Genomic DNA, 26,237 nt, shown 5'->3' on the forward strand with positions numbered 1-26,237 from the left:
AAAAAATGAAGTTCTTGAACTGTAATTCAGTTGTTTAGGGGGAAAACACACAAAACCCCAGCTTCAATCTCTCTCGCAGAAGAACATAACTAACTAATCACAGCCACATTACTTGTATGTAGCTGGATGGCTGAGCCAGAAGATGATTAGTGGGTAGTTAGCAACCATGGCAGCGACAACAAGCCCAAACAATCATTCTCAGGAGGCGGTGCTATCCCAAAACCTGGCAGACTACATCTTTAATCTGGACACCCTGTTCTCTTGTTAACACTGCAGTCTTTGATGAAATCTGCCAGTTTTCTCTCATAATGGAGACGTGCCCTAATCTCCCTGGCAGCTGCTCCATTCAATAGCTCTGCCTCTGTTTGCAAGCGTGCACGCGCCTATGTGTGTGTTTGTGTAGGGGGCACTGAAAGACGTCCACCTGCACAGTGGTGGTGTTTGAAGTGGAGCACTTAAGGGAGCTGCCGTAGTGGACAGAGAGGCTTCAAGAGGGAACAGACAAAGAGACAAGGAGAAAGGAGGAAAGAGAAAAGAGAGAGGAGGAGAAGAAGAGGTAGTGGTGGTGGGGAGGGGAATGTCTCGTCTCATCACCAGTGCATCCAGAAGATGGGAGGCTGGACAGGAGGAGGAGGAATGCTGGCGTGGGTGCTTTGAAACTGTGGGTGCAACAGGTGTCTCCAACTGTAGAACTGACAAGCCTCAGCCGAGGCCATGCTGGGCTGGGGTTACAGGGGTGTGGTGGTGGTGAATCCAAGGGGATTGGGTGGCGCACACACACACACACACACACACACACACAAACACAAACACAGACTCCTATGTCCTACCTCAGAGGATGGTGCTGCTGATGGTGTGGCTGCAGCTTGGCTCAGAGAAAATGTAACTCCAGTTTGAAGCCAGAAAAACTAACATAGTGCACCAACAAATCAAATATACAGATACAGATACGTAAACCTTTGTTACGTACAGGATCGGTGTGTCTGCACACACACACTAAATGTAGATTGTCTCAAATAATGACATGAAGCCATTAGACGGGATGAAAGGCGAGGATAACAGTATCGCAGTATCACTTATTACAGTGTCAGTCTTTGATATTAATATTAGTATTTAATTTAGCATGTAAAGAAAATGATTCATATTAGGGCTAGACGGTAGTAAAGGAGTCATCATCATCATCAATAAAAGGCCTTTAAGTATTGTAGTACAAATGTGCAAGTGTGTATGTGTGTAAGTTAATGTATTACGAACAATAAGGAAGCCTGGGGGCCAATTACAGTAGAGAACAAATTGTAAAAAGCTTCCTGGTTCCTGTAAAGCTCCTGGTAGTGAAGAAGAAGCTGAGGATCTGTATTTCCCCCTCACTTCCACATTATGCAGAACAGGGAAACAGATAACAAAGAATGATTAACGTCATATCACAAGGCTGTGACCAAGTTCTCTTTTCTCAGTGTCTGGCGGTTCTGCCTTTCTCATGAAAACAGCAAACTGCCAGTAAAAGTGGACGTGAAAAGATACTGTCGTTACAGAGAAGTCTATAGAGGAGTGTGACTTCTAGATCACTGTGGCACATATTGTGTTTTTATGTGTCCTGTGTGTGTGTGTGTGTGTGTGTGTGACAGTAGCACAAGCCATTCTCAGCGGTTTCATGGTAACTCTGACACATGTGCGAGTCATTGATAAACCACCAGAGCCCCGGTCTAAGCGTAACTAGACACCGAGGTAGAAGGCCGTTCTTTGTCTAAGTCCAAGCTTTAAACAGAAACACACTGTGTTATTTTTATATATTTTTACTATAAAGTGGCAAAAAATATTTCTATTCTGGCTCTGAAAAAAGGCCATGTATTGAAAATATTTCATCTTTCTCAGAAGCCACCAGGCTGGTTAGAGGTGTGAAACCACCAACACTGCATGGGGGAAATTCACTGCAACGAGCTGGGGGTTTCCAAGCAAGTGAGTTATCAATGAATATATTTGCAAGCATAGTGTGTATGCAAATTTGGATCATTGGTGGAGGTATTGCAAAAAAAAAAGAACAAGTCATCAACCGCGATTCAAAAATTTGAGTGCAAGGAGAAAAAGGGAGATGTAAAAGATTAAAGTAATTCTTTGTATTAAAGTGGGGGTAAGCAGAATGTTTTAGGCATCATTAGGCAAAAATTCGATAACAATCTTTCAGCATATTGTAATTCAAGAAAACTAGACTTCTGCACCTCCTCGTGGCTCTGCTGATCATATATGAATTAATATTCTGTTACTACAATGCCTATTTCTTGCCTCAAATGTTTTCAGAAACATTTTGTAGTGTACTGTTTAGCTGTAAAATGAGAAAGTTTGCTCCAGCTGGTGGGCAGTTCTTGGTATTTTCTCAACTGATCTCAACATGCATACAAGCATTACAGTAACAGAATATTGATTTTTGAAAGTGATTGACAGCTGCTCAGAGACGGCAAGGCTCCAGCTCGGCTCTGATTGGCTGTTTTCCTCCGGTTTGTGAAATCTTGCGGATGTCATTAGGAGCACCGGAGGACACAGAGGCAGATGATTTTTTTTTTCAGATTACCTGTCTCATGCACTAGTGTCAGGATATAGTGACCGTTTTATAAAAATAACTTTTTTTTAATCATATTTGCTCCAATCTGGCCTACTGCTGCTTTAAGATGTTAACAGAGAGAGAATACATAGGAATGACAACGTCTTCACCTTTTTCACCATTCAATTACCACACCATAAATTTTATGTTAACTAAGAAAAAACACATGGTCTGATTTGTGCACCTAATTTGGAGTCCTTGGCATGTATAGTTTGACGCTGCCCCTTCAATTTTGGTAAGTTTCATGTTTCTACCACCCTCTGTCTAATGACACCTTTCAAAACCCACTGGATAAATTCAAAAATGCATGGTGGTCAATCTGAAAACAAGACTGTTTTTCTTAGTGCCTGAGAAACTGGCATTTGGGAGATATGAGGTTTTCACCTGACAGCAGCAATATTTCAAATCACACACTCTGAATACTGGTCAAAGCTGTGGCGAATGTGCAAGGTCAATTCAAACTGTGTCCAAAACTGAGCCATGAGAAATGTTTATAAAAGCTTAACTCTGTGCAGATCCCGTCTGCTTTTTAGCTGTTCCGGCCTACAGTGTGCACAGTCAGTGTGTAACAGGCACTCACTCACCCACATGCAAGCTTCCAGGCGCACTTTGGAGAGGATGGTCCACAGAGTGATGCTTCCCTGGATGGCAGCTGTCCCCACCGACCCGTCGACCACCGCGGCCTCCACGCCCACCTGCTCAGCATCAGAGCCTGGTGCTGGGGCGTTCTGCTGGGGACAGATTATTTGGTCCGGATAGGGTGGTTCGGGGAAATCCACAGAGCCACATTCATAGGCTGCCAAGGTCACTGATGCTATGTGTGGTCCCTGAGAAATATAGAGAGACAGACAAAGACACAGGCGGAGAAAGAGGAAGATGAAGAGAAAAAGAGAGTGAAAATTACAGTGGGAGTTGTTCGTCCACCTGTTGGAAGTAGTTTTGAGTCAGAGGAAGACCCCTTTTAGCATAGGGAAAGGTGACAGACATGAGTCAAATACTGATTGATCACATGAGGACAGTTATATGTGGGCCAGTATCTAGGCTGTGACTCCTATAGTACCTAAACCAGTGGAACGCTTTCTCTGCTTTTCACTATAAACTAGCATAAAAAGTGGATGTTCCTTCTGCTTTCCTTTCTGTAGGAGTTAAATAGGCCATTAGGAAATGAAGAAAAACAGATAACTCTGATTAAGCTGGAGCGTTATGCTGCTTCATGCTGTTTCAAGCCTACAGAAGAAGTGTCAACGGATAAAGAGTGGAGGGCCCCGGGTGGAAACAATCAAGGATGGAAACCAAAGCTGGGGTGTAGAAACCATTTGGTGTACACACACTCACCACACACACACACTTGTATACTCATTCACTCAAACAAATGAACCTCAAAGACATGTCAAGGACAAAGAATGGCCGGCTGAAAATACGTAATGTTCCAATAGCACAGATGATGACTCTCCCCACCTTTCCCAGGTGACATGCACACAAACGAACAATCGAGCGCAGCCATCTGCCCACAGGAGGGCAATAATAACGAAGAAAAGAGCAGCAGAACAAGAAGCTGCTTCTAAATACAGACTCTCTTCAGACAGAGTTTATTAATGTTTGACTGTTCCTGTTGTAAGAATGAGACATTAGCATACTTAAGGACCCGCTGTCTTTGATAGGGCCCGGTCTGGTTTACATTTCTGGCTCTTGTTTATTTACTCGCTTCAATTAGGCTTCCAGTGAGAAAACAGAGGAATCAAAGGAAGGAAGAGAGGTGCAGGTTGGATTTCTGGTGTGTGGTGAAAGTTTATTGAGCTGCCAGCTTTGAGTTCTTGTTCAAACCCTAAAACAAGTCATCCCAATATCCACAATGCCGCTGAGTAGAATGACTCCTAAGGCCACACACACACTCACAATTAAACTTAATTACACAGAAATACAAAAACGATCATATCAAAGAGGGGGAATCTCAACACACTTCTGGCATTTTTAAATAAAGTACCAGCATTGGTCATTTGAAGTCTCCTTTCTCTAATTGCAAATGATGTATCATTAAATGGTTCAATTTCATTTAACACACCTGTTTTGAAGGGTGATTTCATGTAGCACACCTGTTTAATAAAAGAGTAATTTAATTTCCTATTTAGGTCAAAGTAAAACAGAACAGAACAGGGTACAAAAAGTACAACTCCTGTGAAAACTGTGCCATTCCTGCAGCACATATTCACTTAGCAAAGTTTGTCATCTGAGACGAACAAGGAAACTATTTGTACAAACAGCCGTTGGCCATTCTACATGGACTCATTATGACAATAAGGTTGATAACATTGACAACGAGTTATGTACAATGTTTGATTAAGTTTTATACTGAACAGGATCCAGTCGGGAAGAAAAGGTCACGTAACTTTGCATCTCCTCTGTAAGAACACGTGTTACACACTGAACAAATGATCTCGATGGATCTGAAATGACATGAGATTATCAAACAAGTCAGTCACAGTGTGATCCCTGCAAATAAAGGAGGTCCGCGGAGTGGGCCGATGTAAGCGGGCCTTGTGTACTCTTTCTATTCAGTGTGTTTACACTCAGGCGTATGTGTGCGAAGAAAGGGTGCTCCCAGTGACGCACGGGGGCAGTTTGGCATTACGCAACGTAGCACCAAAGCAATCTGGCAAACCTGGGGTGGGGCTGGAACTTCCGGAGCCGCGAAGGACAAAGCAGGAGAGAACAGGACGGGACGTGGGAGGGCAGGACAGTGGCGTGTGAGGCAACAGGAAACAGCAATGTCTTCTCTAGAAACAATGCAATCCTTATAGATGATACAGATTAGCTTCTATGCACACAGTATTAGTAAGCAGACACAGACACATTTATATTAATAATTTAAAAAGTACTGCCAGGACTGATGCTCACACACACACACACACACACACGCTTGTTTTCTTCCAAAAGCAGAAGATAAATGGGAAAATCTTTAGTGACCCAGAGAAAGAAGTCAAGAAACTCCCAGCACTGACCCAGTCAGACTGGATACTCCCCAGCCTCACATCCTCCCAACTGACTTTCCAGTGGGATCACACTGCCCTGACATCCATGCACACAGACTCCTCAAGCAGAATCTTTGTGTGGCCAAGAAACACTATATTCCTCTTGCTCACACCTTCCAACTCTATCTCAGGTAATGTGTGTTTACCAAACACACACAGCCAGCCTGCCAACAGAGAGTGTTGCGTGACTCTGAGTATCTGTGCTCTCTCGCTCTCTCCCTTGTGTCTAATGCTGTGTCACTGCTTCTCACCTTGCACAAAAGCCCAGTCCTCTCATGTTGTCCAGATGACTCATCATTAATCTGCAGCCCAGCCCACAACATCCAGGTAGCTGCCCTGTCTCATTTTGTTTCTGACTTGATGAAACACAAAAAGAAACTGGCACTCAAACACATACTTCATCTCCTAAAAAGGCATATATGTTAATTAATAGGAAAAAAAATAAAAACTACAGAGAGGAGGAAGTATTTTTTCTCTCTGAGAGAAACCATTGTTCCATCTTATACACTGTTTACTATAAACAAAGTAGTGGTGAGGGTTTATGTGTGTGTGCCGAAATAACTATTCCACCTCCTAACTGTGTCTAATTTGAGATTTGCCGAATGTTGATGATGTTTGCAGCCACTAAAATACACATCAGCACTGACAGAGGCACAGAGTTCCTCTCTCTGACCCGATGGGATCCACAATGGAGGCAACATTGCTGGCATTCCTGTGGCGACCTGCAGAAACCAACGCCTGGCCTCCAAAATGAGTGGGATCCCCACTCCTGGGTATGAGTACATCTACACAGACTCAGAGGAGACACACACAGTTTGGATCTGGTAATAAAGTATGTCTGTGTGTGTGTGTGTTGACAATCTATCATCACTACTACTCACTCACTGGTCCTCCTGTAATTTAAAGGTGCTCAATACGGAATTCAGAGCATTTCTATTTCCTTCACATTATCTCAACATGGAGACGGCTGAGCCGGCGGCTAGCAGCTAATGGTGCTAACAGCACAAACAGTGCAAACGATGGCAACAGTGCTGACAGAGCTAACAGTGTTTAGCTGAGGGAGGGCGCTACGCTTCCGGGACGCCGCCATGGGTCGGGATGGCGTTATCAGCCGCTGTATGAGCGCAGTGCAGAGCGGCAGCCATTAGCTAGCCAGTGAGGCACAACAGAGAGACTCACATGCACGGCCGGCCTGGCTATGTAAACAAAGCACAGAGAAGCTTGGATTACAAAACATGCAGAGAGCGACTTCATTCTCTGCTCATGTAGACATCACTCCACTATATCTTTATATTGCATATGTTGTTCGCTGCAATATTTATGTTCTGAATTTCAAATTTAGCACCTTTAATTCTCGTACAGAGCAGCATCCTTGTATTTTCAAGTGGATCTGTGAGGTTTTTTTCCACAGGATGAGCTGCTTGTCCTTCTACTTTATTTCTTTTTTTAATCAGCTCAAAGGGAAATTTTACTTTTGTGAGACAATGGAGGAAATCAAAAATGGTTTTGCCAATCTGTAAGAACATGTTAAGGTTTTGGTAGGTAGTTGAAATATCCATGTCTATTTCAGACCACATCCTGTAATTTCCTGTTTGGAGCGATGAGTTAAATGTTCTATATACGGGATTCAGAGCATTAATATAGCAGCAAACAACTATTTGCAATGTAACGATGTAGTGGAGTAGTGGTTAGCTGAACAGAGAATGAAGTCTAGCTGTGAAGAAGAAGACTGCGAGCTAGCAGAAATGAATGTAAACAATGCAGGACTTAAAATGTTAATATTTGGAATTGAAAATGTTTTATGAGAAAGGATATGCATTCAACACATTTGTTAAACCGTTTTGCTTTTAGGTGAATAACAATGAATAACTTTATAAGCCCGGCTACAAAATATTAAAATGATCAGGCCACATTTTATAGCTCTGCAAGAAAGCATGAAAATTAAAAGTCCACAAAGTACATTTGTGATCAATGTGGCCACTCAAACTTCTGAGGAGTTTGACATGATCAAGGTGAACTGATAACAAATTACTTTTGATGTGTAGTAAATTGTTCCTTAATCTATCCTGGACAAGTGACAGGGATTGGCTACGAGCACGGCAGTTGCTAAAGCACATGAGCGGAAAGGAGCTTCCTCTCAGTGCCACAGCACGAACAGAACAAAGTATGCAGCAGTGTGCCCACTGAAGGAGGAAGTGAAAGCTGGTTGGCCAATAGCTGCTGCTGCTGAGATGAGCTACTGACACAGACTGGGGATCCAGAGCAATAGTTTAGTTTGGTTTAGTTTATTTGATATGGACATCACAGAAGCATTAGAATTGTAACATACATTTATGCACAAGGACCAGATGCACTGTGTTCAGTGATTGTAGCAAAATGCTAATTTACAACAAGTTAAAAATAGAAAAAAAAGAAAAAAGAAAATACATCCACAAAATAAATGTGTCTACACGGGTATTAGGTGTGAGAACAATGTTGTTTCTCTTTTAGGCATTATTTAATACCTCTATTAAAAACATTAAAATCGTGTTGCATTTTCAAATCAGTTGTTAGACAGTCCTATAGTTTTGCTCCTTTAACAGCGAAGACTGATTTTGAAATTGAGATTTTGAGACCTCATTGATATGAGGTTTTGTGTAATGCTATACGACAGTTACCGTTTATTGAGGCCCGTGTGTTGACTCAACTGGTGTGCTGTCTTGTAACAAATTCATCCAGCAGGAAAGGAGCATGACCATGTGGGCATTTAAAAAAATTATAAATATGAAGCTGAACATATTGTGTTTTTCCAAGATGCCACCTTATTGTTTTTTTTTTTGTCCATAATTTTATTATCTGGTTATACAGTGATATGATGGGTTTTATGGTTGATTATGAGGCTTGTGGTCCAGATAGTGATGCAGTATGATAGGTTTGAGAATACGTAGAGCTGAGCTGAGTTGAATGGCAGTTACTTTCTGATGAGTCTGAAGCAGTTGACATTTCATTTAACTTTTTTTTGCATATATATCACGCACTTGTTTATCCAATCTTAGATGAGAGTCTAATATGATTCCTAAGTACTTGATAATGTCAACCTCATTCTTTATTTTTACTATGAATCTTTCATTTTTGTGTTGTTTACACATAGAAAAACAAATTTTGACTCAAGCCATTGCGATACATAATCTAAGAATTCCATAATTGTTAGAATAGTCTTGAATTGTTAAACACGTGATATATAAAACAATACTTTCTGTTGTGTGACCTTGTGTGTCACAGTGACAGTGTTATTTGCATTAGGTCAGCACACACACACACACACACACACACACACAGCATAATGTAGCAGTGTAGGCGTGATGACTTGGATTGCAACGCAGCTTGTGCAAGGAGGGGGCTTTTTAAATGTTAAATTATAACTACTGGTTCATTCTGTACACGGAAACAGATGCAGTAGAGTGAATGCACTCTTGATGAAATTTCATCACGCATCACATCAAATTAAAAAAAAAAACCAGTACATTTCCATTAGGGAGCAATGGCACACGACAGTCAGATTCAAAGTGTGAGCTGTCTGTAGCTTAGAAATACATTTACACTAGAATTACCGCCTCGCGGTTGTATGCCTCCGCCAACAAATCAAGTTGCAGCATCCATGTCCGTCCAAAATGTCATCACTTTCACATTGTCATAATTAGCACATGAATTCTTGAGTTATGGCCAAAAGTTTTGTTGGGTCGCAGTGACCTTGATCTTTGACCACCAAATTCGAATCAGTTCATCCTTGAGTCCAAGTGGACGTTTGTGCCAAATTTGAAGAAATTCATTCAGGGTGTTCCTGAGATATCGCGATCAGAGAATGGTACGTACAGACGAACAGACGGAGGATAAACCAAAAAACAAAATGCCTCCAGCCACGGCTGTTGCCAGCATGGAGGTATAAAAACACTGATACCTGTCCCTGCATACCCTCCTAATTTAAATATTGTGTATTGGACTACACTTTAAATTGCCCAAATTGCCACAAATTGTGTTAGGAAATTATACAATCCCTAATTTAGTGTTTTTAATCATGAGACCCTGGCAGATGCAGCCCATAATCGTCCCTGCCACCAGTCATGGCATGGCCTCCCCTTGTTAGTTTATGGTGGCAAATGTAGTAGCTTCCCAAGCCCCAAACCAGACATTAATGGGTGACCATAAACTGACCAGTTCTCAGTGACCACGACCACAGGACGGTCCAGTCATTAACAGGTCGCTGTGGTTGTCAAGGCCCATTTGAGCACATTAGACATGGTCCGGCTAGCATAACCTGTTAACCGCCTCTTACAGTGGGAGACTGCTGGGGGCAAAGCAGGACAAACATAAGAGGTTAGTTCGTTATGAAGAAGCCCTGGTCAGGATCTCTGAGGGAGGTAAGAGAACGCTGAACTGGGGCCAGTGATGGAGCAGGGGGGGTTTAGAAGTGGGTGGTAAGCAACCACACACACGGACCGTGAGATGCTGGAGGTTTGAGGGGCTGGTCCCAGTGATTTATCCGTGTGGTTTCACCATATGACTTCATGTTCAGAAACCTCACCCTGACTAGCAGACAGACACACTCACTCTGACCCCCCACTGAGCGATGGATTATTCACTCGAAAGATAACACTCATTTAAATCAAAACTATTTGAAACTGACTTTATATCTAATGTGGAAGTTCAGGACTTACAGAAGCAAATACAATAACCTCCCTGTTCACATGATAAAAGGGAAATTAAATGTAAATGTTAATTTGCAATGACTTTACTGAGTAGGAGTTAACAATTGAGTCTTTCACAAATCATCATTATCGATAAAATATGTTCTCACAACCAGTTAATTTTTTTTTCTGCTAACCTTATCTGACCAGGAAACTACCAGTTCAAATATGTAGGTGGAAAATGACACGTTTCTGAGTGAACCAGGAATTATTTGATGTGACAGGGTTTTTCCTGGCTCAGAATGGACCTTGGGGGGTGACTACGTACGACAGTAAGCATGATGGGTCAATGTACAGTAAAGGCAATGAATCTGTGTTACCTTATTTGATAGAAATCTATGCATTTTCCTGTTATTCGTGACCATTTGATGAACAAAATGTACATTATGCTTGAGTAAATGAAACTAGAGCTGCAACAATTAATTGATGAATCGATTAGTTGTCAACTATTAAATTAATCACCAACTATTTTGATAATCAATAAATCAGTTTGAGTAATTTTTTGAGAAAAAAAAGTAAAATTCTCTGATTTCAACTTTTTAAATGTGAACAATTTGTTGGGTTCTTTACTCCTCTATGACAGTAAACTGAACATCTTTGAGTTGTGGACAAAAAAAGACATTAGAGGACGTCATCCTGGGCTTTGGGAAACACGGATCGTCATTTTTCACCATTTTCTGACATTTTATAGACCAAACAACATTTGGTTAATCAAGAAAATAATAATATATATGTATAAATAAAATATAATATATATATATATATATAATAATAATTAATCGACAATGAAAATAATCATTAGTTGCAGCCCTATATGAAACCCAGATTAACAAAACTGTTTAATTTCTTTTTTTTTTATCATTTTGGCAGGGGTGATTTTCCTTTGGTGTTGGCTTGAACCTCTCTGGGGGGATGCCAAATATTCCTCTACGCAAGAAAACCCCCTAAGTGAAATAAACCTGAACTGTGCTTAATCAATATTTACACAAAAATGTAAAATAAGCATAAAACATAGATCACATAATATGTATAGAAATTAGAATTTTAATTCTACACTACAAAAATAATTAACGTTTTTAACAGATTATAATGGATAAACGTAATCTTTATTTAAAATCTAAAACATCAATTATATAAGCTGATGCATCTTACATTATCTTTAAATGTGATGATGCTTTGGATGAATTACATCAAAGTAAAATGGATGTACATTCCTTCTTTGAGTGTGTTTTATTTGGTCAACTAAAACTACTGCAGGAGAACAAAATGTTGGTCCCCATAAAAACACCATCAGGATAAAAAGAGGGCTGAAGCAGAGACCCCTACACAGACACACCTTAGGGTGTGTGATGGTGTGATGGGTAACAGAAAAGCACTGAGTGACCTTTACGGTAGAATGTCATAACAAAACTATGCTTCAAATAACCTAACCACCTGCAGTCTGCCAGCAGCGCTCTGGTTTGGTCTGGTCAGGTTTGGCTTGTTCTGGCAGGGTTGTGCCGTAACCAACGGGCTACACACTAAGCCCACTTTGGCCTGGGATTTGCTTCCTGTGGTGTGTGTGTTTGTGTGTATGTGTGTGTGTGTGTGTGTGTGTGTGAATGAGTGAATGTCTTTCAGAGTGAATGGTTATTGTACTTGGTATTAACAGGACTCCTGGGGCCTCCGAGACACAGACAGACAGACGCATGCCTCGGATGGCTGAGGTGTGACAGTTACTGTAAGGCTGAGAAGCCATTAGAAACACCACAGACACAAAGCCCCTGTTTACACATCTCTCTGGTATTCATCTTTGAAGGAGTTTGGTGAAGATGAATAAGTCACAAGACATTAGGGCAGATCCATGTCTCCAACATTATGAGGGAGAAATTGAATTACTTAAAAATCATAGCATTTGTGCTGTTTCTTTTTCCTCTTCTTTTTTTTTTTGCCAAAGGAAGTAAAAGCCCGTTTGTGGTATTTTTATATTTAAACCCAAAGTTTGATTTCCCTCACGAGCAGCTGCAGATCCATAACTTACCAGTGTAAAAATTCCCAACCAACTTATCTTTATGGTGCGTAAGTAATACTGCCCCCAAGTGATAAAGTTCTGACACACTATCTAGATGTAGTTAAAAATGAATGGCTTCAAATTGAATTTAAGAGGTGTGGAAGTTAAAGCGAGAGATCCGTTACTGCCAGCCAACGGTGAGTCAAGAGTAGCTTTTTAGCTTTTCAAAGAACTACTGAACTTGATCCTGATGTGTCACTCATGATCCGGGTAACATGCGTGCAAGGTATCAATTCTCACATTGGCAAACAGAGGAGCGATTGTGCTATGTCGAGTCACGTTTGACACAGAAGGCATGTACAGGGAAGTCAAGACAATTCTGGATCAATGTTTATATATACAGTAAGTTCACAACACCCATCAGAGTAAATTCACACACAATTTCTGAAGAGCCGGCCCGGAGCATTATCAGCTACGAGTTCATAAACAACTCTCTAATCAACATTTGTCAGGTGACACTTATGAGTAGTGGAACATTTAATCCAGGTCATGCAGACCGAGTTGTGAGTCACAACTCAAACAAAGCAACCAGGTTTCTGTTTATGTGAACGTGAAGGTGCTCCCATTGTTTGCTTCTGGGGTTGTAGCAAGGCTTGTCACTGTGAAGACACACAATGGTCTGGTGAGTGAGGGGTAGTGTACCACACACACACACACACAGAGACACACACACACACACATCAGTCCTTTGTCTGATACCCTGCCATGCTGTGACCGAGTTTCCCTTACCCACATGTTCTTGTCAGACTGTGAATGTGTGGGCGGACTGCACTTAACTGTACAACGGCATATGAGCGGGAGAACTTTAAGGACCTGAGCAGCAGTGTGTGTGTGTGATGGTAACGACAACGCAGGGACGGTGTGTGGAAGCTACACTCTCAGACCTGCTCTGCGCTTACAGCGATAGTTGGGGCTAATTAAAGCTGTGCTCCTGGTAATTGCCAACAGCCAAAACTTAATTTTAGGGGGTTTGCTGGGGAAAATCTGTATATTCTACACAAACCTCCTCTGCAACCTATAATTTAGCAATCCTAAAAGAAACTAGATATAGAAAACTACAGAATGTTCCTTTATTTAGATGAGCCACGGGTTTATTTTTTGAAAGACAAGGCACTGTAAATCATGAGTCATAAACACGCTACAAACATGGTTAGATTTTTGTCATCCCATGGGATTGCTGTTCCCAAGTGGCTGCTGAAATTCATGCTCCCAGAAAGACACAACATGTACACCTCTCACTCAAAAAACAGCACAAAGCCAGGACGGATAGAGAAAAAAACCCTAGTTGCTATTATGTAAACAGCAACGTGCGCGGCTTCAATTATAATGACTTTAATTCTTTGTTGCTGTTGATTTAACGTTGAGCACAACAATTTTCATGCTGCCCATAATGACTTAATGGCAACAGCCATTACTGAAAGTAATTTAATGGTGGATGACTCAGATGAGCTCTCTTCTAAAATATTTACAGCATTCCCAAGCTTTCAAGAGTCACACTCATCGCTAACCCCTTCTCAGTTAAAAGAGGATTTATGGAGGGCAGTGACACTAGTTGTCACTAGAAAACAAATACTTAAAAACCTAAGTGGGGATGAAAGCCGGTACCACTCATAACTGTGATCTTCACAGTCATTATGGCAGATACATGCGCAGGTGCAGAACTCTCAGTGTGCGTTAAGTGTGCATGTGTGTGTGCTGATCCTCGCCTCCACAGCCCCTGATGAAATGAGATCTCGCCAGTGCTCCTGCATGATTTTATTGTTTTCATGGTCTGTATTATAAGCACCCACCCACGACCTCCTCCCTCAGAGCAGCTGGATAAAATACACTTGATAGTGTGCCAAGAAGTGTGCTTTTTTTCCTTCTCCACGCCTGAGTTGCAGGGTTTTATCTTTCTCCAATAACCTGTCCGTGTACAATGAACTCCCGCAGTCTCAGCGGGACGCAAACACAGTGGGAAGACACAGGGCAGCAATTGCCCATGTCAGGGAACAGGAGAGCTGCCACTTCTGCTCTGGTTTCATTGACTGGGATGGTTTGCATGTTACTGACTCTGCACCCCCCTCTGTTGGTGGCTCTGCAGTGTTCACATAATATAATGTTCACTGCTCCCGCCAACTACTAAGGATGTGTGCTGTTAATATGTGACGTGTGGTCATTTATTTCTAACAAAACACCTATTAGCTGTAAATGATTGTCATATCAATTTCACAGTGGTTAAACAGAAACCTTGCATGTAGCACCGCCCAGTTCAATGAAGTCAACACTGTGTCGGGCAGAGAAAAAGTGACCACACGTTTACTATAACTGAAGGAAATGGAAAAAAAATTAGCTTCAGTAAAAAAGTTGAGTCCTTTAAAGAAGTCTGAAAAAGGACAGACACTTGATGACAACTGGGAAGGTAGGGGAAGTCACATGACAACACAGTCATGTGTTATGTCATGTGAGAAAAAGCACTACAGAGAGGACCTTAATGGTTATTAGTCCTGCTAGTACTCACACCTTTCAACATCTTACAAAGAGGTGGGAATACCAAAGAACTGCTGATGTAATGTTATAGGAAAATGAGTACAGTGAAATGTATTTGTTAGTAGTTTTATGGTGCACTACGCTCTTCAATAATCTGATAGTCTTTTCAATTTTCGCCAGGGAGACAATAAATTAATCTTCAACTGTAGTCTTTGTGTATACAAATCTTAGTACTTGGTATCAATATAATGATGTAAACATCATTTATAAGCATCAAACACAACGACAACAACATGTTAAGTATTTCAGTGCAAGTCTGCACTGATTTTTCTGGTTTATCGACATTATAAAACCACTGGCACCCTCTACTGACTGTTAATAGTAATGAACTGGGTCAGTCACAAACATAAAGTGCAGCTAATGATTATTTTTGTTACCAAATAAAATCAGGAGGGACTGCAAATAACATTGATTTTCATTGTCTATTCGCCTATACCGATTATTTTCTCAATTAGTCGTTTGGTCTATAAAATGTAAAAAATTATCGAAAACTGTCAATTACATTTCCCAGAGCCCAGGGTGACGTCTTCAGAAGTCTCGTTTTGTCCGGCCAACAGACCAAAACCGCAAGAAAGTCAGTTTACTATCATAGAAGAGCAAGATAACCAGACACTATACTATTCAGATTTGAGAGGCTGTAACCAGGGAATTGTGGCCATTTTTGCTTTTAAAAAAAAAACTTAAATAATGAATTGATTATCAAAACTGTTGCCGTTGCCAGTCAAAGTCAGTCAGTCAAATACTTGTTTAACTGACTGATTTTTAAAATTCTGCTCCTCACAATCAGGAAGTTTACTGCAGTGAAAATACAATGAAGGTGTTTCACCAAATTGTAAACTGGATGAGGAGCTGTGCAATAAACGTTCACTGTGGCACTACCCTGAGCTGGTGTATATCTCTAGTGGTGCACTTGTATACCACTTACAGAGTAACTGTGGTGGTGTTCTTTCCAAATGTTGACATGGGGGTAAATCAAAGTCAAGACCTGGTAAACACAGACGTCTTCAGTTCTCATTTCTAGCATATTATTAAGTCTTAAGGGCAGGAAAGAAAATAGTGCCAGAAAGGCCAAGCTGCATGTGTTAGACTTGTAGTTCTGACTAAGTGTTCTGAACTTGTTTGACCCAGTTTATAATCACTGACCCAGTCCTAGTTCCTGAAAGCAGGACAACATGTCTGCTGGTACTCGCCACTGTTCGCTTACCACAGAAATTCTTAAATGTTTTTTTTTCCTGTCAGAAATCAGAAATATCAGTCAGAACCCAGAAATCGACTAAATCGTCTACAGAAAAGAAGATGTGTAATTACAATTCTCTGAGGTCAGTTTTGTGCTTCTTACTTGTGGTTTAAGCTCAGAGTTGAAGAGAGGATGAGATACTAGATCAGAAAGGGTTCTTTATATAAACAAATACGGTTGGTTAGACAAATAAATAAGGTTAATCTTAGGCTACCCTTTATATAAAAAAAATTAATATCAGGCTGACATTATCAGCCAATTAAAGACATTAATCTTCAAAGTGATAAATGATCCTCACTGACCACAGACTACTTTTCTTTTAATGCATTCATCTTTATTCCAATGTAGACAAGCTGTTGCCATCAACAGGTTCAGGTCTGTCACTCTGTAAAAGCCTGTAATGTTTCATTGCTTATAGCACTTTCATGGTCTAAATGCAGTTTCAGAGGCATTTCCACCCTACAAGAAGTCCATTCGGTAGGAAATATGGAATACTTAAAAGTGAGATTATTCATATTTAGAGGCAAGGTAAAATTATTATTATTTTTTTCATTATTTGAATATCTACACAAAAATATCATGTATCAGTATTAAATCCAAAAAGATCTGCACCAGTATCGGCCTTTAAAAAAGCAATATCAGTCCAACTCTATAAAAAATGCACAACAGCAGCTCCAGCAAGGAGCACCAAGTTCTGTCATGAACCCAGTGACACCACAACCTGCAGTAGCAGCCACGCTCACTAGATGGGGACATCCTACATTAAAATCCTTCTGAAAAAAGTGAGCTGAGCCACTAAGGGAGAGTAGCAAATAACTCTCAAATTACATTTGGGAGCGCCAGAGTTTGGCTTTTAAAAAACGGCAGAGCACTTCAAAGTTTCCAGTTCAGCTCCACTGGGTAAGGGCATACAAGTGCGACAGTGGACTCCCTGATGACAGATGGACTCAGAGCAGTGAAGACAAGCAGATGTTTTGGGACCCTGATCTGATCAGCAGTAGAGACCCAACACCTCCCTATGCTCTGAAATTGAGCAAAAACAGGGAGGGGACTAAATTGTACACTGATTTTTTTTTTTTAATTGATTATATGTATATGTGTTTTCGTATATGTATATATTATATATATATATATTTTTTTGTATATAATATGTTTTTCCTGTATCTATACTGGCTTATTTTATATTAATATTAGGTTTATTAAGTTTTGTTTGTACCGACAATGTTATTATTGGGGACGTTTGTGAATGTTTGTTCTGTTGTTTTAAAATGAACAAAAAAACAATAAATATAATATTGAAAAAAAACAAAACAGGGAGGGAGTTTGGGGGGAAAAACAGAAAAGAAGAAGGGAGAAGGAAAGGGGGGAGTAAACTGTAAGCAGAGGAGATATGTTAAAAGGAGAAGGAGCATGAGGAGTGTAAGAGAAAGTGAGAGTGAGTGACACAGTGGGGAGCAGGAGAGAAAGTAAAGAGAAAGAGCTCAGAGAGGGGGAGGGAGTGTGTTTTTATCCTCATGTGCACTCAGTCAGAGGGGTCAGTGAGTGCGATTGTTCCTAGACTGCCTGTCAAAACAGTGTGGCTACCACAGCCTCTATTCATCTCCGCCCCTCTCTGAAATGCACGCTCAAAAACTCATACTAACTCACGTGCGTATGTGCAAATGCATAAGGAGTCTCCAAAAAGCTTTTAATAATGCTCTTATTAAAAGCCTTAGCAACAAACTAACAACAACAGCATCAACACAGCCTTTTTAAGACCTGCGTCACTGCACCACCACCATCATCTACTAATGTTTGACTTTCAGTTCAGTCATAAACATGCACAGGCAAGTGAATAAGTGTGCATGTGCACAGTGAAAGTGGCAGGCAACTTTGTCGTGGAGTCACAGAAAACTTTGCATTTCTTACCAGGTAAAGCAGGAAGGTGTGCAGGCCAGTGCCAAGACCCACCGAGGAGAGGATGCCCAGGCCAACCCAGTAGGCGCACCACAGCGTCTTCTTCTCCATGTAGAGCACATACTGCAGAGGCCAGAGAGAGGGACGGTCAACCACATGGCAGAGACACATGCACAGAGTGTGAGGGAAAACAAGAAAGGGGGTGGAGGAGGGGGGGATACAGAGAGAGAGGAGGGGAGGGAAAGAGAGACACAGTGAGAGAAGAAGGTGCAAGAATGAAAGTGTGCAAAACAGAGGGCACCTAAAAGGGTGGGTGAGGGCAAGTGAGTGGTAGAGAAAGAGAGGGAGAGAGGAAGAGAGTGAGAGAGAGAGACCTTTAGAGACAGAGGTTGTTGTTGAGTTTAGAGGACACAGCCGTAGGGTAGGAGTGTTCAGCACACTGACAGAAGAACAGCACCATTATTCTTTTTGGTGGCAGCCAGCTCTTACACAACTAGTAAAGTAAAGGCAAGCCAAGATCTCTCTCTCTATCTCTCTATCTCTCTATCTCTCTATGTTCCTCTTCCTCCTGTTAATCCGCCACTATCACTCCATCTATCACTGGGCTTACACCTCCTCCTCCCTCGAGCCAAGGCAGGTTTTTAGGAGGAAGCATGGAGTGTGTAGATTACGGGAAGAAGGGAGGGGACTGAGGGGTGGTGGGAAGTGGGGGAGGCTCTGATCGAAGACTTCATTTCCCAGGAAACCCAGCAAAAAACAAAAACAACACTTTGCTGGGAAGTGCAGTGCCAGCCATGGCCTATTGAGAACTGTTTACAAAACTTCTGAGTCTCTGCATATGAAAAAAAAGGGCAGTGGGTTTCCAAATACTACAGCACATGTCAGGAAAAATACAAAAAGTGGAGAAAAAAACAAAGGGGAATGGTTCTAATAAGATCTATTATTACATAAGTCTGCTGTGGTTTACAGTAACAGCTCCAGCAGCCCTGTGGACATAAGAAATTAGCAGGTACAACTGGGCTTTGTGGGAAGTTAATAATTAAACAAACGTGATGTAGGCACACTCACACAAGCACACACTTCATGCAAATATCCTCTCACAGGCACAGTCTCGTGTTCCTACGGTGCGAATCCCAATCTCTGTGCCGACAACTATGAGGGACAGTCACACCATGGTCAGACTTAATCACCCATATCGCTATGCAGGACCTAAATGAATAGTAAATGGACTGCATTAAATAGCACTTTTCAGCCTTAGTAGGACAAAGTGCTGGTGCTGCTTGAGTGTCTTGCAAAAGGACACTTCAATCTGTGGACAGGAGGAACATGGGATCAAACCACCGACCCTTTGATGAAAATACCCGTGCCGCTCTACTTCCTGAGCTACAGTCACCCCAAGTATGTGTGTTTTACATTCAGTGTTATAGTGGTGAAAATGGTAGGAAACTGAAACCTGCACTGCATACTTATAAGGCAAGCAACCACCACAGAAAGAAAAATACATTAAATTATACTCTCTCTTAAAAGACCCATAAAAGACTTTTTATGATTTATGTCAGCCTAACAAGGTGGAAGAACAGAGTTCAGGTGGTGACCCTCCACAGCACCCAAAGTAAGTTTATAATGTACTATGAAAATATTCAGAGTATTCAGTCACCTTCTGGTGTGTTCCTTCAATACAGTAGGCAATGGAGAGGAGGAGAAGCAGGATCAGCAGGCCAAACACTGTCTGTCTTTGCTGCCAGAGCCTGAGTGAAAGAGAAGAAGAAAATAAAGGGAGAAAATTATGGATGCAAATGTGAGGAGCAGAGGTGAATGGTATACAAGACGGGGAGAAAGATGGTGAGTAGGGAGGACAAATTGTGAGGGCAGATGAAAAAAGATGAGTAATCATTAGAAGCACGAGTGAGGAAGTATGAGTGAAAGGAAAGGAATTCTTTGATGGAGAGAGGACATCATTTTCATTTCAACTTTGGGGGAGAGAGACATCTGCTGGAAACGAATCAAGCCACTACAATTACAGGCTTCACAAACAGGAGCAGCATGTTCTCAATAGGATAATAGTCATGTGGGTAATACACTTAGATGCAAAGGGTCACATAGGGCAAGTGGGGCAAAGCTCCACCTGCTGGCAACAGAAAAATACAGTCATTTAGAAATTAATATAATTCTTGATTAATGCATGGCATATCCTTGGTCGCTGCTGTTATTCATCATTATTATACAATTTTAAGGTCAGTGGCTGGATATAATAGTTTTACAATAGTGTTTAAATTGGGCTTGAGAGGCCGCTATGTGGGGACAGCCCCATGCTTGCAATGTCAAGTGCTCCGAGTGTAGGATAACAACAATATTTGAGCCTTAAGCCTTTGGCTATGAAAGCAGACAGAATAATTCTGTAGGGCTTATTGCCTGTCACCCAACTGCAATTTGATTGCTTGCAGAATATACACACACACATACATATATATATATATATATATATATACACACATATATATGTATATATATATACACACATATATATATATATATATATACACATATATATATATACATATATATACATAAATCAATACATACAAAAATAAATATCATATAAATAAATAAATAAATAAATAAAAGGGAAAATTAATAATTCTGTAGGGCTTATTGCCTGTCGCCCCAATGCAATTTGATTGCTTTCAGAATATATATATATAAATCAATACATACATACAAAAATAAATACCATATATATAAATAAAAGGGAAAATTAAACAGAAGAGTAAATAATTAAGGGAATTAATAAAAAGGTAAATAAATAAAGAATTTAAGTCACATTTTAAAAATTGATCAATTAATGGCTACATTTATTTTTAATATAATTTTTTCTGCATTTAATGAGTTATTGAGTCATTTATTTATTTATTTGCCTCATTTTAACAGGAGTGACACACTATTCAACAGGGAACAGACTTCGACATAACACCTAGCGTCAGCTACTTAGCCAGCTACCTGTGTGTGCAACAAGTCCTAACTCATTTAAAGTAACTAACGCTAAGTACTCTAACGTTACTTAAGTAACGCATAGGAGAGCTAACGTTACTTGTGTTTTTATCTTACTTACATGTGGACTTCTAACATGACTTCAAACTACCATGTCCGCATGTGACCCAGCCTCCTTTCCATCAGTGAGGGGAATTCAGGCTCTTTTTAGTGATCCAGATCTTTTGGCTCAGCTCACCAAGAAGAGCCGGCTCTTCCAGCACCTTCGTTTTACCACTTCTGCCTTTTGTAATTCAGCCAAATTTAGCGCTGTTTTGACCTTTTTTTTAGTATGTTTGCACATATATCACTTAAATTATTCAATACGATTATACTAAACCTTATAATTTCCAGAATGCCGTTATTTTACATTCTGCTTCGTTTCCGACTGTCACTCATCTTGTCTGCTATTCACGCATCACACTCCTCTCTCTCTTTCTCTCCTCATCCCCCTCCTGCTCTGTACCTGTAGACCGTCAGCGCGCCGACCCTCCCTGCTTGATGGTATGATCCTTGTCTGTCATCACCTGATTGGTCGCACGGACGTCATTAACACAACATTAAGTCACAGTCAGTGCATGGAGTGCCTGTGGCGCGGAGAAGATCGTCCTATCTTTCTGCCTTGAATTAATTAAAGAAAAGAAGAAAAAAAACGGCTCTCAGACGGGAGCCGGCTCTTATCGTTCACTTAAAAGAGCCGGCTCTTTGAACCAGCTCGTTTGTGAACAACACATCACTACAACACACCTTAAATGCCAATATGACAACTTTGACCATTTCATTTGTTTGTATTGCCTCTCTAACATGGCATACGCTTTATTAGGGCCGGGGCACCGACAACGTCGGGCCAGCGAAGGCCCTATTGAAATTGTAAGGATTATTCTTTAACATGCAAATGAATCGCCTTTTTGACGGCCTTCAAATGCTCAAAAAGTTGTTAAACTTGGAACACTTATCAGTCACTTATCAAAAATTTGATATTTTAAGGGTCTCGGGCTCAGGTATTGGAAAATGGCTCGCTAGCGCCCCCTAGAAAATTGGAAAAATTTAGCCCCGCGCTCCTGTTTCACCTACATGTATGAAATTTGGCAGACGGATGTAACATGTGGAGACGCACAAAAAAGCCTCTTGGAGGTATGCCCAAAACTCAACAGGAAGTCAGACATTTTTAATTGAATGTTCAATTTTCGCCCATTTTTGGCTTTTTATAGGCCGTGTACTTTATCAAACTCCTCCAAACAGATTTAATCGGATCAACTTGAAATTTGGTCAGGACCATCTTAAGTCCTTAAAGATGAAAATCTATTAAAATGGGGAGGACATGTACATGCAAAATATACTCATAGCCCCGTCCCAAGACGTTAACCACGCCCCCTTTCATAACTCCTGAACCGTTTGTGGTAGAGTCTTGTGGCAGGCGTCATTGCGTTCATCAGAGTTCTGGTTTCATTATGCCTGGCTGCGTCAATGGGCGTCCCCCCAGTACCCCCGATGCACGTGAAGGTGCGAGGGCCCGTACATCGCTGCTCGCAGCTTTAATTGATGATTGAATCTGCAAGCGCTTTAATAATGCATATGAATTTCAACCGGATTAACTGTGAATATTCGATTTCTTCACTTGGAGAAAAAAAAAAAGTGTCGTAGCGTCATTCCAGGGGGACACACATATCGATGGGAAACAGTACTCGACACAACACCTGTGCGCTCAGGCAGCACTGCACCTATGACACACATACGCACATAAAATAGTGCCTGTGGCGGAAGGAATCAGTTAACCCTGTGGTGTGCTGTGCTGTGCTGTTGCTGTTCAGTGACGAGATAAGAAAGACGACACACCTTGCTCAACTTCCTGATGTTGTAATGTGTGGCTTCACTGAGAATCAAATGGCCTACAAAACCAAGATGGTTCAGCCAAAAACCAAATACATTGCGATTAATAAAAAGATAGCATTTTGATCTTTAAAATATTTAACCAGATGTAACAACACCAGCAACATGCAGTGTGTGCGCAAAAAAAACTGTTTACTGTTGATAGAGAAATGCTTTCAGTAGGCTGAATTGACTATATATCATACTGGAATATTAGTCCTTAGCTTTCTCACACAGGAATGTCTGCAAACTGGTCTCTAATGGGCAGCACAGACTGTATCAGACATCTATATGCTTTTTAAATGCAGAATTAACAGTAATTTGACCACAATGATTTCTGACAAAATAGTCTCTCTCACATACCCCCATCCCAATCCTCCCTTTGTTACACAAGCATCATCCCCATTTACATCTTAAGCAAAACAAGTGCAGAGCCCCGAGGACTCCCTGTGCATGTGCTATAAATTACAACCCACTTCTATCAACGTTTAGGATAAACTTCTCCGTGCGCTCGTAATGTGCTCGCATGTACCCCCCTGCAGCAGTTACAACACCATGTGTTTTTGAGTGTCGGTGAACAGCAGCTTCTCTCAGTCAGAACATGGCTCGTGGTGCTTGCGGTTCACCACATCCTCTTGTAGTTTAGAAAATAAACACGTTGTCCTCACACACTTAACCACAAAGGCCTCCCTGTGCGTACACTCTGACCTTCTTCTGGGCCCTCTGTGTCAACAAAGATTATTAGGTGTGTAAGAGACATGTTGTGCTGCAGCGCGGGGAATTTTGTCATCAAAGCAAACTCTCGTGTCTGGTCTGATGCTCTTGCTTTTGTGGGTGAGGTGACATCAGTCGGCGAGGTGGAAAGACCTTGCTAGCTCCACCAGCAGTAAGGATGAGGAGTTATGAGGGGGAAAAAAAGATAAGCAAATCCTTTGTGCTGCATTATAGGCTCCATTAGGCGTCTGACTGAAGACTAAACTATGAGGGAGAAGGCCTTCTGGGTTGATAACACTGAAGAAATCAAGGTCACCTCCTGTCTGGTTATATATGAGTGTTTCGAGCTCTGTGTGCGTGCGAGGTAGAGAGTGTGTGATAGCTATTTTTTTCACAACGATCATATCATCTTTTTGCCTGTGACAAGCAGCACTAGCACCTCTATAAATACAACTTACATCACAAAAACACTGCTTATCTGCTGTCTGCACTATAGTGGCATCAACACATGAATAATACATACTAAAATCCTTATTTATATGCTGCTTTCTCACGCAAGCCGGCATTTAAATTTATAGGGTAGTATAACCAAACACACAGACATCACGTCTTAAAGCAGCAGTAGGTAGAATTGGAGCAAATATGATTAAAAAAAAGTAATTTTTAATAAAACGGTCACTATATCCTGACAGTAGTGCATGAGACAGGTAATCTGAAAAAAAATCATGTGCCTCATATTTGATCAGCGCTGCCTAGTTTGACCGCTTGATCGGAGTTTGCGAGTGATTGACAGCTGCCTCCGTTGAATGAACAGCCAATAGAAACTCTCTCTCTCTTAAATGACCTGTGATTGGCCAAAGATTTTTTAAAGCCTGAAAACAGAGCCAAGAGGAGATGCAGAAGTGTAGTTTTCTCTCAGAACACTTGAATTACAATATGCTGAAATGTTATTATGGATTTTTTGTCCAATGATGCCAAAAACATTCTACCTACTGAAGTTCAATAAATACTTTGTTATCTTCTTAAGTTTCTCACTAAAATGTTCAACATCAATATAGTTTTGAATCTCTAAATTCTGGGGTAAACTTTTACTGACATTCATTTATGATATGGAAAATAGAGGAAACAGGTGCAATTCTGCGGAAAAAGGGTAGAGCTTTGGGGGGAGGTTGCATCCCACCCTGTGGTCTCACCTCAATAGAAACTCTTTAAGGGTGATGAGCAGCTCCAGAGTGAAGTAGTGGAGGGTGAGCAGAGGTTTCTTCCATAACACCAGAGTCTCACGCTCCTCCCGCTCCCTCTGTTTCCTGTCATCCACAGACAGCTCTGAGTCTAGCCGCGCAGCGTGGGTTGGTATGGCAAGTACACACACAAATAAACATATGAGGAATTAACATTTTTAAATAGAAAAATGATGAAATCATGCGAATATTTCAGACACATTTTAGTACTTGGTGCACTAATAATATAAGTATCTTTAATGGGTTTGATCTATTACTCTGCTGTATATTAGGTGTCTTTTGTTTTTACCGGTCAGCTCTCCATTTGGCTGTTTCTTGACCCCAAGACGCCTCTGGGGCAGTTCACCTTCGGCCCCACACTCTGCCATCTCATTCACCATGCAGGAAGGAGTCCTGCTGAGAAAAGAGACAGGCTTGCAGCTCAGAATCACACACTCCATACCCTACACTGCTTGCCAAATCTGATACTGACACAGGCCCAAATAAAATACAAACTTATGCACAACAACACCAAACACTCTACACACTAAAACATCGTCTTTATACACATTCCAACACACCATCTACCCAGCCTGTGTGTTCCTGCATCCTTCAGATTACAGGTAACCCAATAAGGGAAGGAACGGTGTGAATATTGGGTGAAAGAGTAAAGGACAAGATTTTGCTTTTTGTTTCCTCATTACATTTCCTCAAAGAAGAGATCTACACACATTCATACTGTACACGTGCCTAAAAGCATGTGCACAGAGTGTCTCACTACAGAGCCTCAGCTCTCTCAGGAATCTGTCAGTGAGCAGTGAGATGGGGACTCTGACATAGAGGTATGCAGTTTGCCATCTGGTGGAATTGTCAGTGTCTCGCTCTCTCTCAGAGCTTAATCCCTCTATCCTGTGCCCTCAGTCTGGGCCTCTGGCTCCTGTTTCCATGCATTAACACACTCTGAGCTGTCAGGCGACAGACACTGTACAGCACTGATATTACAGCAGGCAACGATGCCTCTTATTTCACCTCTTATATTTCATTTCTGGCCTTATTTCACCCATCAATTGCTATATTCAATACTGACTTAACTCAACTGTACAATAATTTATGCAATAATTCAAATGTGCAATACTCTGTCATTAATACTGTACATTTCAAGAAATATTCTTATTCATTTCTTATTTATACCATTCTGGCATTTATATTAAACACACTTAATCCCACTTCTCAGCGTTTAGTATTTACTTATAAGCATTTTGTATTTACTTATTTGCACTGTGGTTATTTGTTATATATTGCACGTCTTAATGCAAATATTTGTACATATTTTATATTTCTTATAT

At 41.0% G+C, this 26,237-nt stretch overlaps 1 protein-coding gene across 3 annotated transcripts in view; it reads right to left on the reverse strand.

The window, feature by feature from the left end:
- The window catches only part of LOC119475565 (vacuole membrane protein 1-like), a 66,582-nt gene that overhangs the window by 38,238 nt on the left and 2,107 nt on the right, over window positions 1-26,237 (reverse strand). For 2 of the 3 annotated variants that reach the window (XM_037748397.1, XM_037748395.1), the window contains exons 2-6: window positions 25,202-25,305; window positions 24,865-25,003; window positions 19,719-19,809; window positions 18,074-18,184; window positions 3,181-3,423 (exon numbers count right to left, since the gene is read on the reverse strand). In XM_037748397.1, coding sequence (XP_037604325.1) covers window positions 3,181-3,423; window positions 18,074-18,184; window positions 19,719-19,809; window positions 24,865-25,003; window positions 25,202-25,292 — 675 coding nt within the window. In that variant the 5' untranslated portion in view covers window positions 25,293-25,305. Of the gene's footprint in view, window positions 1-3,180; window positions 3,424-18,073; window positions 18,185-19,718; window positions 19,810-24,864; window positions 25,004-25,201; window positions 25,309-26,237 lie in introns of all 3 variants that reach the window. The other variant, XM_037748396.1, reaches the window with a different exon arrangement.

This window comes from Sebastes umbrosus, chromosome 17 (assembly GCF_015220745.1).
Source record: "Sebastes umbrosus isolate fSebUmb1 chromosome 17, fSebUmb1.pri, whole genome shotgun sequence".
Classification (NCBI taxonomy): domain Eukaryota; kingdom Metazoa; phylum Chordata; class Actinopteri; order Perciformes; family Sebastidae; genus Sebastes; species Sebastes umbrosus.